The following is a 14,783-nucleotide window of genomic DNA, read 5'->3' as shown; positions in this document are numbered from 1 at the left end:
TGTGATATTGGGCTATATAAATAAAATTGAATTGAATTGAATTGAAGAGTTGAGGAGAGTTGTAGACACACGTCTGCTCGGTCGTGACCCCCTAAACTCTGTGCACTCCTCAAGGAGTCCATTAGTGCTGTTCACATGAGAAGTATGGGCTCCTTGTGTGCAGCATGACCTTTTGAAATAAGAAAATTAGACAATCAGAGTGTAGTTTCTGTGGACATCCTACAGGTGTCCCACAGGCACTTACAATGAGGCAAATGCTTATTTGAACACCCGGTAATTTTGCCAATTAGACATCATGGAGGGATCTAAATGTTCCTCTAATCTGAATTTCCAGTGTGAGAAACATAATTTAAAAAAGGGAAATCCCATGACATGACAAACACCACACAGAAGGGCCCCAGCTGGGGCTGGAACGGGGACCTTTTTGCTGTGAGGAGAGCGTACTAACCACTGAGCTACATTGAAGCCCGCTGAGACAACTGTTTTGTGATATTGGGCTACATGAAAATAATTGAATTGAACCACCATTGAACCATCTGTGTGGAGGAGTCGGACAAAATCCCTCTTTCAGTGTGTGGGAACCTGGAGAAAAATGACAGGAAACGTTTGACCTGTGAAATTACAAACGAAAACTACTATACCAAATATTAAAGTTGATTTTCTCAGGTGTTCAAATACTTATTCGCAGCAGCAGCACACAAATGACTGAAACAGTCATACAATGTGAATTGTAGGTTTTCCTAGATTATGTCTCCCACAGTGAACATGCACCGAAGATGAAAGTCTCAGACCCCTCCATGGGTTCTAAGTGGGAGGACTTGCAAAATCACAGGCTTTTCAAATACTTCTGTACCTCACTGAAGGCATCACAAGGACAACACATGTGTACATCATTTGCTTGTGGTCAGTAAAGGGCAGCACTTGCACCTTACTAATGCCTGGAGTGTGGACACCATAAGACAGCATCACCCATATGTCTAAAATGTGTGTAACGTCCATTAGCCTCATGGATACGTGACAATACAGTTACCTCTTGCAGGACAATGGTACTGTTCATTTTATGTTATCCTTTAAAGAGGCCATACGAGCCTCAAGGGAACTGTAAGACACACCTGCACTCTCCTGAAGGAGCAGCTGTTCTTCTCTATGACCCTCCACTGACCTGAAGAAACCAAAACCCTGCAGCATCTGTCGACCACCATACGGGTGCATGTGACCAAGGAATAAGCACTTATTACCCATTTAAACCAAGACTTAGGGACTGTGAAGCAACATTCACACAGCCCTCAGCAACCTGCATTAAAGTGGTCCTTTCCAATGAAAATACAAATTCAAGATAAACCAGGTTAAACTTTGACCAATCAGAGAGTCGGATTGGTTGGTGGCGAATGGATGACGTCCATCTTATTTGTCAAAAGTGCCAACTGTTTCAAAACTGATCTTGGAGGAGAAAGTAATAATTGGGTTTGTGTCCGGCTGCCATTCTATGACACCAACTCCTTCATATGCTGGAATAAAGCTGCGAGAAAAAAAGCCTGGAGAGAGATTCACCAGATTTACACCAATTTGACATTTCGCACTGAGCCTCTTCCAACTGTAGGTGGTGGACATGCACTTGTAAACACGAAAAGAAACAAAGAATAGGTCGCTCTCGGCTTTCCCAGTGGGAACACCATATGCTTTATCACGTTCTTAAACATGTGTCACATGACCAATGTGAACAAAGCATACGTTTAAAACCGTCCATTTCTGTCTTTTCTCCCACAGGTCAGCTATTTGTTTGACAATAAAGCTACAGTGGTTTTTGCAATGTTCATGGCCATCTGGGGTAAGTCTCTCATTGAAACATGTTTGTTGTTGTTGTTGTGCATTCATTGTTTGTCTTTTGGGGTTTCAGCCACCACATTCCTGGAGCTTTGGAAGAGACATCGGGCGAAGCACGTGTCCAAATGGAAGGTTTTCGACTGGTGTGAGGAAGAGGTTTGAATCTGACCAATTCAATTTGAACTGACTCAAAGTTTCACCTGCAGTTTGGATGAATCGTTTATAATTAGTGCTTTTCAAAAATAACTCACTAAGAAAGATAAAACATTTGTGCACTTAACCTAACTTAAAACTCATAAATCCCATAAATCCTAAAATAGAACTGAATTTTATAATAAATGCTATTTTGAAGAGGTATGTCCTCACATTTTCTTTTTGATGGGTGTCTTTAGGGTCATCTCACAAATAATCCATCTACACGTAACGCTGCATCGCCCTCACACTCACCATCCACCCTCATGTCCTCCTTCTCCTCATCCGTCTTTCCTAGTAGCTCCAACCTCAGCATCCTTCTACCAACATTATCACTGCATCTCTTCTCAAAACATCTCCCTCTGCTTCCCTGCATTTATGTCCAAGACATCCACCATGATCTGTTCCTCTGAAGGATTGATTTCTGATCCAATCAATCCACTGCTACCTCCAGCTCTGCTTCATGTCTCTGCATAACCAGGGATATCAAACTCAATCGCACAGGGGGCCAAAATCCAAAACACATCTTAGGTTGTAAGTCGAAAAAGATATAAACATCCATTGAACACACTGGAACTAAAAATTGAAAACTTTAAAACCGTAACTTTTTAACATGGACCAAACCTTGAGATGCGGCCAGTACCGGGTTCAGGTTAGGATACCAGTGCGGTCCGTGTCCCTGTATCGGTTGACGGCATGAAAGTTGGAGACCCCTGATTTGATTGGAACAGCCAGCATGCCAAAAAACGATGAGTTGGGGACTCCCAAAGTGTACATTTTTGACTCGGAGGGTTTCTTAGCCATGTGTCAAAATGTGATGACTTGGGAATGAGAATGTGATGCAATATGTTGCCAGCGCAAGATAACATCGGGCTGTTAATTATAAAAAATATAAAATGATCTGGGGGGCCGGATGTAATCACCCAGCGGCGCCTGATCCAGCTCTAAACAAACAACATGGCTGTTCTCACCACAGTCTTCACATTTCATTTCATTCTTCCTACACTCTGGTCATACATCACACCTGAAAACCTCCTCCACATGTTCCAGCCTGCTTTCACACACCTCTTCACCTCTTTCTCAAACTATCTGCTACTCTGGGCTGTGAATACAAATATGTCAAGCTGAGGCCCCAACTGACAGTGTGCTCAGGATGCTGGAGGACAGAGCCTCATGGGAGGACAAGCCCTGCATGGGATGTACCACCGGACAATAACTGAAGTGGCTGATATCAAGAAGTCCTACCAATGCCTAGAGAGGACTGGCCTGCAGGACAGAAGCTCTGATCCTGGCAGCACAGGAACAAGCCCTGAATACCAGAACAATAGAGGCTCAGATCGACCACACCAAACAAAACCCAAGCTGTAGGCTGTGCAAAGAGGAAACAATCCAGCACATAACTGCAGGGTGGAAGCTGCTGGCCAGGAAAGCATACATAGATCTCGTCTAGATAAGTCAGGTGTCTGAACTGTTGCTAAGAAATAGAGTTTGAGCCATCTTCAAAGATTTTCTATTGGGTTGAGGTCTGGAAACTGGCTAGGCCACTCCAGAATCTTGATATGCTTCTTACATAGCCAATCATTGGTTCTCTTGGCTGTGAACTTCGGGGAATTGTCATGTTGACAGACCCAGCCACAACCCATCTTCAGTGCTCTGACAGAGGGAAAGGAGGTTGTTCCCTAAAATCTTGCAACACACGGCCCTGGTCATCCTCTCCATACAGGGCAGTTGTCGGTCTGATTTGCAGAAAAACACCCCCATATCATGATGCTACCACCCCATGTTTCACAGTAGGGAGGGTGTTCTTGGGACTGTACTCAATCATTCCTTTTCCTCCAAACACGGCAAGTGGAACTAAGACCAGAGTTCTATTTTGGTCTCATCTGACCACGAACATGGCTTTCTCCCATGATTCCTTTGGATCTTCAAAATGTTCATTGGCAAACTTTAGACCTGGACATGTGCTGGTTTAAACAGTGGAACCTTCCGTGCCCTCCTTGATTTCAAACCATGAGGCTTAGTGTATTCTGTTTGAAGTAGTTTGATCATAGTTAAAAGGTTCTGAAGGCACTCCAAATAACTTTTGAAGGTTTCTAATTCAATTCTTTATTTTCAATTTGAAATTTAACATATGTATTACAGATAAGATAGTTGCAGTGTTTATTTTCTTTCTCTTTACTGTGGAACATAACTCCAGTCAGTCTAGACGCTCCTTCCATGGATGTGTTTTGACTGTAACTTGTGCATAAATCTGTGTCATCAGGAGGAACTGATTTTGGAGATCGTCAATGACTCAGACTGCAAACCAAAAGTCTTCAAACATTCCTACTTACGGAGTATCGCGGTCCTGGTCGTGGGAACTATCATGGTGAGGCACACATGAACACCTCTGCAGTATTCAATGACTCCACGTCAATGAGTGTACACAGACAGGATTAGCATGTGGTTTTGTCATCAACTGGTTTTAGTGCAATTTGAAGAGAGTTTCTGTTTAGTTATGGTCAAAATCTTGACCAGATGCGATTTCACTGAACACACACCTTTCTAAAACTGGGACAAACAAGCTTAAAAGGTATATTGACACACCACACCCCCCACCCAAAAAAAAGAAAGTTAAAATATTCCCCCCACTACAAAGAGCATGTTTGCAAACAGTGTGTGACACAGACTTTAGGAATGTGTTTGTGTATGTGTGTTGGTGTGTGTTGGTGTGTGTTGGTGTGTGTTTGTGAATGTACCTTCATTTACTACCTACTGCTTTTTATAAATCTACGGTATCAAATTAATTTCCCCATTCTTGGATCAATGAAAACTATTCTCTATGTGTGTGCATGTAGGTCTGCGTGCACACATATACATCAATGTTTGTGTGTTTTTGTGTATAACTGGTAATTGTGAAGTGCTATAAACTAAGACATGGACAAATTACTGAGGCATATAGTCTCTCCAGCCCGTCTTGGCTCTTCCCCGTCTCTACCAGGTGGGCATGAAGAGTGAGGATTCTGCGGTTGTGTTGCAGGTGCTGGTGATTATCGGTCTGGCTCATGCTCTTGTGGTGTTTCGAGTTGTGGCCAACCCCCTGCTGTCTGATAGTAGGTGGGAGTTCATTAGAGATAACGCCAACACTGTGGCTGTGATGCTGGGAGCTGTGGCGCACTACATCACTATCCAGATCATGACTGTGGTTAGTATCTGCTCGGCTCAAACATTTCTAACCTTCAGTATAAAATTCAATGAACAACCAACCAGACTGGGTTGATGTTTGCCTTTTGTGAAGTTGAGGTTGTCTAACTAAAGATATTTTATAGACTTAGGAGCTGATATCAAGAATGTCTCTGTTCGCCTCCTGCAGGTCAACAGATGGGTGTCAAAAAAGATGGCTGAATGGGGTAAGATCTGCTAGTTATACAACTTTTGCACAAAGGATGTGCTCGTCGTGAAGAAGAATCTGAAGTTTGTGATGCTAATCACAATGACCCCGTCATGAGATAAATGAATGGTTTTATTTATTCTGCTGTATGTTCTCTTACTGTTGTTAGAGGAGAACTTGATTTCTGCAAAGAAGGTGTAAGGTTAGAGGTGGGTTTGCCAGTGAGGTAGAGCTGGGTGTCATCAGCGTAACAGAGAAAGTATATTTTATATTGACAAAAATATTGTAGCAGCAAAATTAAATAATAAAGATAAAACGTTTTTGTTGTATTTTTTAAGATGTGTAAAGTTGTTTTCTTTTCAATGTTTTCTGTGTTTTTCCAGTGAGCCCAAACTCACGTTACGACAAAGAGAAAAGCTTCACCATCATGATGTTCACCTTCCAGTTCTTGACTCTGTTCTCCTCCCTCTTCTATGTGGCCTTCTTCCTGGGCAGGTATGAGTTCACCTTTTGATGTCGTCATATTGACAGGATCTGTTCATTTACAAAACCAACATGCACAACCCAGTAATTTCAAATTTTACTAACCAAACAAAAGATTTACATTTTAATTGAAATACTCAAAACTTCCTGAATGCCATCTGCAGAAAAACTCCAAACTTCTAACACTAACTGTAACCACAACATGGACAAACTATGAGAGCTCTGCAAAGAACAGCTGCTGAAATAGAACTTAAAAATTAGGCTAACTGACAAAACTCATATTTTCTAAATATATATGGAAAAAAGCAGCAAAAGCAATTGCACAAGTTTAAAAATGTTCAAATATCTTTTTTTTGGGGGGGCGGGGGGGGGGGGGTTTNNNCAAAATATATTTTAAAAATTTGTACAAAAAATAACATTGAAAAATCTAATATTTTATGTTTTTTCTTTATCTCAAATATAAATGAACTTTACATTTAACACAAGAATGAAAACATTGTTTTTCTATGTCAGGGGTCGGATACCTTTCACAGTCAAAGAGACATTTGGGCTCGTTTTCTACTCATCCAAACCTAGAAGGGCCGCATAGTCTCACTTCAGCCTTTAGGTAATTTGGATTTGCAATCATGACCTCCTTTTTTTAAGTAATTAATATGAATGATGTCTATATTTTGTCACGAACAAAAGCAAAAATATAAATAAAAATAATCAAGCATTTCTCAAAATGTGATTTTTTATTTATTTATTTTTCATTTGACAGAAGCTCAAATAACTTCTTTTCAAAATGAAAGATGGTCTGTGCCAAACAGGATCATCTGAAAGATCAAACTTTTTACCAAAGTTTAGCTTTGCATACAAACTCTGTTCACTCTGCTGCTAGTGTTGAGCAAACAAGACATCTTCAGGTCAACAGGGATGTAAAACCTACATAGTTTATCCTCTTTCTTTTATTTTGATATTTTTTGCTGTTTTCCCCTTTTTTTAGCAGTCTTACCCTGCTGGGTTTTGTTATTTTAGTTTGGGGTTTGGTAGTCTTAGTTTGTGGACTTTGTTTATTTGTTTTCTTTAGGTAGTTTTGATTAGAGGGAGCTGCTGACTCTGACGGTCGACATGCTGGTCAGCATCTCCATGACTGATTTTATGTTTGTCCGAGGATCCACCATGGAGAGATAAAAGAGCCACATGTGGATCTGGAGCTGCAGGTTACAGACTGCTGGTCTAAGGAGTTGCATTCTACAAATAACCTGCTAAAATTCAGTCTTTTTTATTTGAATGCTATAAACTCCTTACTTGACACTTTCTACACTGTTCTCTTACAGACTTAATCAATTTCACATTTTTCTCTCCTATTTAAACTCTCAACATTCAAACTGTCACAGTACAGTAAATCTATTATTATAGAAAAATTACAGAGAAGTGATCGCAATATAAGATATCTACGACTTTTACAAGCTGGACACCTTCTATACCGGAGGCAGTGCAGAGGAAATTCATTGATAATGGTCTGCAGCCAAGGATGCAGCACATAAAAAAGCCCCAAAAAATAAAACAAACAATAAAAAAGCCTAAATACAAGCAGCTGTAACTCCTTTTCTCCACTAGATGGCTGGGCGCTCCCCTACAGATAGAGTGAGAGGCTTGGCCACTCTGAGAACTCTGGTAGAGTCGCTGCTCCTCCATATTAAGAAGAGGCAGTTGAGGTGTCTCAGGTGTGGATCCCTCTTGGGCGCCTCCCTGGAGAGGTGTCACCGGCCTTCCCACCGGGTGGGAACAACCAGGGCACACTGGCTTTGAAGACTTCAGACGGATGGTGTCATTTTACGTAGCTTCCCTAATTTCCTAATTTAAGTTATTCCATCAGTGATCTCCGCTAACTACGATTCAAACCTTTACTACATTTCTGTTCTGAACTGAGCTTTTTTGAAAATATATTTTTCCTAAAATGTTGACAAATGGTTAAAATGGCTTCATTTCACTGGAGCTGGAAGTAATTCATTTTTTAGGTGTGGAGTCATATCCAGTTCTCTATATACAGTCAGTGGTTAGAACACACAAAAGCATGAACTTTAGCAGTCACACATGATGGTTGTTGAGGTTTTCTGATCTCCCAGAACCAAAAGTTTGGACTTCCATGTTGCTTTAAGGTGTCTCCACGCTTGTTTCTGTTGTTTGATTGGCTTCTGGTGTTTGTTCGTTGGGATCCCAACCCTGAAATCTCTGGTTAATGTACCTCATCAAATGCAGTGAAACTAATTAGATCACAAATGCTTTTAACAGGAAGTGATCTCACAGTTTTAATAAAGTTTTTTAATGTTACGACAGGATAAATGGCCATCCTGGGAACTACGTACGCATAGCAGGACACAGACTGGAGGAGGTAGGGGGACTGACTTCACCCAAAAAATCAAACTGTGTTGTGTTAACTCGAGTGTTGTGTCTCTCAGTGCCACCCCAGTGGTTGTCTGACAGACCTCTTCATCCAGATGGCCGTCATCATGACCCTATCACAGGGTATCAACAGCATTGCTGAGATCACCAAACCGTGAGTGATTCCTGCCAACTCCTTCAGTTTGAGCTTTCATTAAAACAAGTTGGGTTCATTGTGTCAGCATCTTTAAGTATCTTTCAAAAGCGTTATATAAATAAAATGTATTATTATTTATTATTATTATTCTATCTGTTACAGCTGGCTAAAGAAGAAGTTGAGCAAAGTAATGACAAAAAAGGTCATAACTTGTAGGCATAAGATCACTATTCCGTAAGTGTTTCCTCTTTAGTCTGAGGTTTTTTAAAGAAAAGCGGGTTGAATTCTTTGTGTTCGTCTCTTACAGCTGGTTGAAGAAGAACTGGTGGAAAAAGGACCCGGATGAGGGGGAGAACACAGATGTTTGCAGTAAAAAAAACGTGGACTGTTGGGTTAAGCCATGTGACTACTGCTTGTTCAAAGATTGGAGGAAGAACCACCAGCTGGCTGACACAGACGGTTTCAGTCTGTTTCATGAGATCCTGGAGATGGGTTAGTCTTCTTAAGTCTCAGGCTGTACAGACATTATATTCATGTTGACAACTCTCAGAACAAAGACTGAGGACCTAAATAACACTTTGGACAATTCTGGGTTGACTCAACATGTAACAGCCCACACACAGCACAGGGCATATTCTTGATTCATTGATTTCCGTATGACCAGGGTAAATGCATGTGATTTAGGTCTGTCTGATCACCACTGTGTTTTCTTTATTCCTTTTATTAAATTTAGTTTATTCCAACAAGTTAATTTATACATGTAGTTATATATTGGTGTCACATCTGTATGAGTATGCCATGTCTTACATCCATGTTTGAAAGGTGAAAGGCTGAACCATTGCTTACAATAGCCTGCCCCTAATTCATAATAATTGACGACTACAACACTAAGAATTTTTAACAATAATAACAAGTTAAGGTTAATTATTATATTCTTTATGAATAAAACACACAATATACATAGAATAATAACCATAATATTTATACAACACATTCACACATATAATTATCTTTTCTTTCATTAAAAATAGTATTTTATCTGTTCTTAAATATTTTCAATACTATATATACTATTATTATACATACATCAGGATTTTTTGTGTTTTATCCACGTTATACATTTATAACTATTTAAAACAATCACATATTATTGCATTGTTTTTGATCCAAACCCAGATTGTTCCACAGTTTTACTCCACATACTGACACACAGAATTCTCTCTTTTTTGTTCGTATTAAAGGTTGTTTGAATTTTCCTGTACACGTAATTCATGGGAATCGTCTCTCAACATAAATAGTTTTTTTATTATTGTATGGTAATACATTATTATATTCTTTATATAATATTTGGGCTGTTTGCTAATTTATAAGATCGTTCAATTTTAGTAATTTGGACTGTATAAAAAGTTGGTTAGTGTGTTCCAGGTATCCTACTTTATGAATAATCCGAACTGCTCCTTTCTGTAACATGTATAATGGGTGTACTGAGGATTGGTAATTATTTCCCCAAACTTCGTTACAGTATGTGAGGTAAGGAAGGATTAATGAGCAATACAGCGTACGAAGAGTGTTTTGGTCAAGATTATACTTACATTTATTTATTATTGACAGGTTTTTTGAAACTTTCATTTTAAGTATCTTATGTGCAATTCTCAAGCTAATCTGGAGTCAATTATTGATCCTAAAAATTTGTTTTCCTGAACTTCTTCTATTGGCACTTCGTTTATATTTATTTGTTGATTGGGATTTTCTTTATAATTGACAAATATTATAACCTTTGTTTTGCTTAAATTCAATGATAATTTTTCACTATCAAACCATTTTTTAATAGTTTGCAGTTCCTCATTAATGTTACTAATTAACTTGTCATAACTATCAGTACTATAAAATATATTTGTGTCATCTGCAAATAACACAAGCTTTAATAAATTGGAAAATAGATTGTTATTGTATAGGATAAATAGTTGAGGTCCTCATATAGAGCCCTGAGGGACACCCCATGTAATGCTGAGGTTGCAAGATTTTTTTTTATTTTTTTTTTTAAACTTGTCCTGTCCAACAGCTGAGCCGACAGATGTGGGCTGAGAGCTTCTTGTGTTGGGCAGATTTTACTGTCACAACAGGGATTTATTGAGTATAAACCCCTGTTGTATTTCATGCTAAACTTTATTTATATTGATTATGTTTTATTTTATTTATTTATTTATTTTTCTTTGTTGTTGGACCGGACGGAAAAAAGGAAGAGGGTGGGGAGGGGTGGGGGGGAGAGGAAGAAGAAGATGGCAACAGAGGGAGGCAACATCATAAAACAACCAGGACTAAGTGATAAACTAGAATGAGGTTGCAAGATTTGTATTGATCTATGGTGACATATTGAGCTCTTCCAGTTAAATAGCTTTGTACCCATTTCCCTGCCATTCCTCTAATCCTATGACGTTCTATTTCATCTTGCAAAATTGTATGGTTTATTGTATAGAATGCTTTTTTAAAATCTATAAATATTCCTGCTGCATATTTTTATCATCCAGTTTGTGAACACAATTCCAGTACACACACATATTTTAAAGGAGGGGACCACAAAACAGTATATAACTGAAGATACTAGTGAGATGTTCAATCAGATTTTTTCTCTCTAACACCTCCCCTCTCAGGGGATTCAGTCAATGAACTTGTCAAAAGCTTTAACTTCAGTATGTCATATATCAGTGTGTCAAATATCATTCCTCAAGTAAGGTGAAGGTGATCTCTGGTAGGAAAAAGTCTCCATGGAGAAATTCCATTCTCATAAAGAATGGAAAAAGAGAATGTCGGAAGTCTGAATGCAGATGGAGAAAATCTAAACTACAGGTAGATTATGACATCTATAAAGAGAAACTTCACTTTAATAATTTACAACTGAGCAATGCAAGGAAGTCCTATTTTTCTGACATCATTACCAAAACTCCCATAGTGCTCAGGCTAATTTGGCATGTATATTAGCAATTTTAGTATTGCTCAAAAAGTGAAACTTTTTCCTCGTTTTTGTTATTTGGAAAGCCACGAAAAGATTGTTATTTTAATGAATATTTGAGTACAAATTTTAGTTTTGCTCTGTGTTGATTTGAGCTTTTTTATGTGTTGAAAGATCCTTAGTTGATCCAATATTTGAATTTCAGATTACACATTTTATCATTCCACAATAATATTTGGGAATGATTTGAAATTCGATCTGGGAGATCAGAGAGAATAAGTTCTTTCAAAGTAACTCAAACTATTGGCTGACATTTGTTCTAAGTTGATATGATCAAACAACAGATTCCTGTATTGATTTACATGTTTATCTTTCTTGTTTTTCCAGTTTAGTAAAATGGTTTTGTTTCGCTTTACCTAGTGTTATGAGTATTATAGATAAATAGCATATTAGATTTGTTTTACCAGTGTTGTACTTTGTGATTTTTTGCTTCTTTTAATCTTTTTTTTAAACATTTTTTTGGATTTTGATGAGCAGTTATTGTTCATAATATTTTGTATTTTGCAGCTAAATATACATTGGTTTAAATAGTTTTGCATTTTAGAACACACTTTAACTTTGTAACCATCTTAGTAGTTTTTCTCCAATTTCTTTTGATTATGAACGTTATTATGTGACAATATTGAGCTACTTTGCTGCCATTTCAGTTTTCTCTTTGAGTCTTTCACAATTTATTTTTATCTGCAAAGGAACATAAAATGTTAAAAACTGGGTTTCTTTGTGTTGCTGACTTTTGTTTTTGCTCTGCAGTGATTCAGTTCAGCTTCATCACTTTATTTGTGGCGGCGTTCCCTCTTGCTCCCTTCATGGCTCTGATCAACAACATCTTTGAGATCCGTCTGGACGCCATCAAGATGGTCCAGCTGGAAAGACGCCTGATTCCAAAAAAGACCAACAGCATTGGTAAGCTGTGCATTGGCTTTTACCTCAATCAAGGATTTTTGTGTTATTTATGTTCAAATTACATATTTTTGTGTCTGTAGGTGTTTGGGCAAATGTCCTGGAGACTATTGGAGTATTGGCAGCGATTTCTAACGGTTTGGTCATTGGAATCACATCCGATTTCATTCCTCGGCTTGTCTACTATTACTTCTACGGCCCGTGTGCCATGGGAATGACGGACACACAGTAAGTTCCTCAAAATGATTGATGTAGCTCTGCAGACAGACTGTGAGAAACCATCATATGTTCTGTTGTTGCAGCTGCATGAGTGGTTACATTAAAAGCACTCTGACGACGGCCTACATGAAGAACAGCAACCCAGATACGTTTGTTCTTCCACAGCAGAAACATCTCTTCAATGTGACTGCATGCAGGTAAGACATGAACGATTGTGCACGCAAACATTTTATGGACTAATAGCAGGAAACATGACCAAAAAGACCAGTCGCCTCCTCCGGCTGAGGAAACTGTGGTCATTTGGTGTGTGCTGGGAACTCCTTAATTTGATGACACAGTAGCATCAGCCGTCCTTAACACTCTTGTATGATTGGCTGGGAGAAGCTCAGACAACGACAAGCGGAGACTAAAGAAGATCTTTCTGGGCTGAACACTGGACACACTCAAAGAGGATGTTGGTGAAACTGACCTCCATCATGGATAACCACCCTTGCCCTAGACTATGGAGGCTCTAAGCAGCTCACATAGCACACCATTACTCCGTACTATCACTAGGTCGGACCCCATTTTGCCTTCAGAACTGCCTTAATCCTTGGTGGCATCAATTCAAAAAGTTACTGGAAACATTTTTCAGAGAGTTTGGTTCATATTGACATTATCACACAGTTGCCGGCTGCACATCCTGTCCTGCAAGCCAGCCCTCTCTAGCCGTTGGTAGGACTTCCGTTATGGTCCGGTGGTACATCCCATGCAGGGCCTTGTCCTCCCATGATGCTCTGTCCTCCAGCATCCTCCGCTCTCCATTGCCTGAGACATTCACTGAGCATGCTGTCAGTTGGGGCCTTGAACCTGATGTATTTGTGGATCTTGGATGTTTCATCCTGGACAGTGACTTCCAATCTTCAGTTTGATTTGATTTAATAGTGCTGGATCAGGGATGGAAACCTCCATGTTTGGTGAGTTTTTTTTGTGTCTAAACAACCGCATGTATATATAAATAAACTGACTGGCCACTTTCTTAGGTACATCAGTACACAACATACGCAAAACACATGCATATTTGCATACTTCATTTTAAATACAGATTCATTCATAGGTTTTCTTCAAAATGACACACTTCCATTTCTTTCCATCTACTGTTTTTGCGTCCAGTAGATGTCCCCTTAGAGCAAATGGCCTATTGCACAGAGTTGAACGACTGGATGAAAGGCTTCAATGGTTCATGCATCTTCATCTGCCCATCAGTACTCCACACATCACTGAAGTGACACAGAAATGTTTTATTATTCAGTTTAATAAATCTTTATTTGTATATATTTTTATTCCTGTGGTGCTACTGTTTTTTTTCTCCATGGTTCTATACAAACAAATTCCCCTTTGTGCAATAAATAAATGAAGTCTTATTCTGCAGCTTCAGAGACTTTAGAAGTGAGGAAGACCACTCTCTGACAAGTCACTTCTGGTTGGTGTTGGCCGCACGTTTAGGCTTTGTCATCGTCTTTGAGGTTTGTCTCAGACGTCCGGCAGAGAGAGCTGAAGGCTTCTTCAGGAGGCATTTACCATTTTTGTTTGTGTGCAGCATCTTCTGCTGGCGTTTAAGGCCATAGCAGCCTGGTTTTTCCCCAGCGATTCCCTGACTGCGAAGAATGATCGTCTGGAAAAGAAGCTGGACCGGCTGAAGGAGGAGCTTAAGTGAGTCAAAGCAGACGCACTAAAGATTTAACTGTCACACCACTAAAGCTATGTTGAAGCTCCTCATCAACATTTCTGAAAAACAAAATACTTTATAGACAGAGTTTTTTTTATTTATTTATTTCCAAACATTTAAAGTCATTACTTTAACTGCAATCAGCGTCCAGAATTAAATGTTTGACCTTTCGGCCAACGTTGGTCAGTAGGTTGAGAAAAAAAATCTACCAGCCAAGGATATTTTCTACCAGACAATTTTTTTTCTTTTTTTTTGATGAAACAACCTTAAGCAGGCCAGTCAATGACATTCGAGTATGTAAATGCAAACAGAGCAGAAGTCAAAACATATTTAAAACACCAGATTAAACGACCTGATTAGTCATTTTTTAAAAGGAATTCCAAGTAACTATTATTGATTCCTAATCAAGCTTTGCTTTTGACTTTTGGTGTTTTTACACAGTTCATAAAGTGTTTTGTTTTCTATTCGAGTTTCTGTTTATCTTCTTAGCACAGCAGCATGACATTGTGCTGAAAAATCCCCCCTTATAGCCCCCATGAGCAGCACAGGGTCA

The 14,783-nt window shown here is 39.0% G+C and overlaps 1 protein-coding gene across 2 annotated transcripts in view; it reads left to right on the top strand.

The window, feature by feature from the left end:
* LOC112160559 (anoctamin-9) overlaps positions 1–14,783 on the top strand; it is a 33,217-nt gene that overhangs the window by 15,860 nt on the left and 2,574 nt on the right. The window contains exons 15-29 of one of the 2 annotated variants that reach the window (XM_024295181.2): positions 1,768–1,828; positions 1,898–1,980; positions 4,280–4,384; positions 5,036–5,200; positions 5,369–5,405; positions 5,770–5,881; positions 8,192–8,246; positions 8,314–8,411; positions 8,556–8,627; positions 8,701–8,885; positions 12,154–12,306; positions 12,387–12,531; positions 12,606–12,719; positions 13,934–14,027; positions 14,102–14,214. In XM_024295181.2, coding sequence (XP_024150949.1) covers positions 1,768–1,828; positions 1,898–1,980; positions 4,280–4,384; positions 5,036–5,200; positions 5,369–5,405; positions 5,770–5,881; positions 8,192–8,246; positions 8,314–8,411; positions 8,556–8,627; positions 8,701–8,885; positions 12,154–12,306; positions 12,387–12,531; positions 12,606–12,719; positions 13,934–14,027; positions 14,102–14,214 — 1,592 coding nt within the window. Of the gene's footprint in view, positions 1–1,767; positions 1,829–1,897; positions 1,981–4,279; positions 4,385–5,035; positions 5,201–5,368; positions 5,406–5,769; positions 5,882–8,191; positions 8,247–8,313; positions 8,412–8,555; positions 8,628–8,700; positions 8,886–12,153; positions 12,307–12,386; positions 12,532–12,605; positions 13,479–13,933; positions 14,028–14,101; positions 14,215–14,783 lie in introns of those variants that run through there. The other variant, XR_004947678.1, reaches the window with a different exon arrangement.

Source organism: Oryzias melastigma, linkage group LG3 (genome assembly GCF_002922805.2).
Source record: "Oryzias melastigma strain HK-1 linkage group LG3, ASM292280v2, whole genome shotgun sequence".
Taxonomy (NCBI): domain Eukaryota; kingdom Metazoa; phylum Chordata; class Actinopteri; order Beloniformes; family Adrianichthyidae; genus Oryzias; species Oryzias melastigma.
This window is presented reverse-complemented; position numbering and strand designations above follow the sequence as displayed.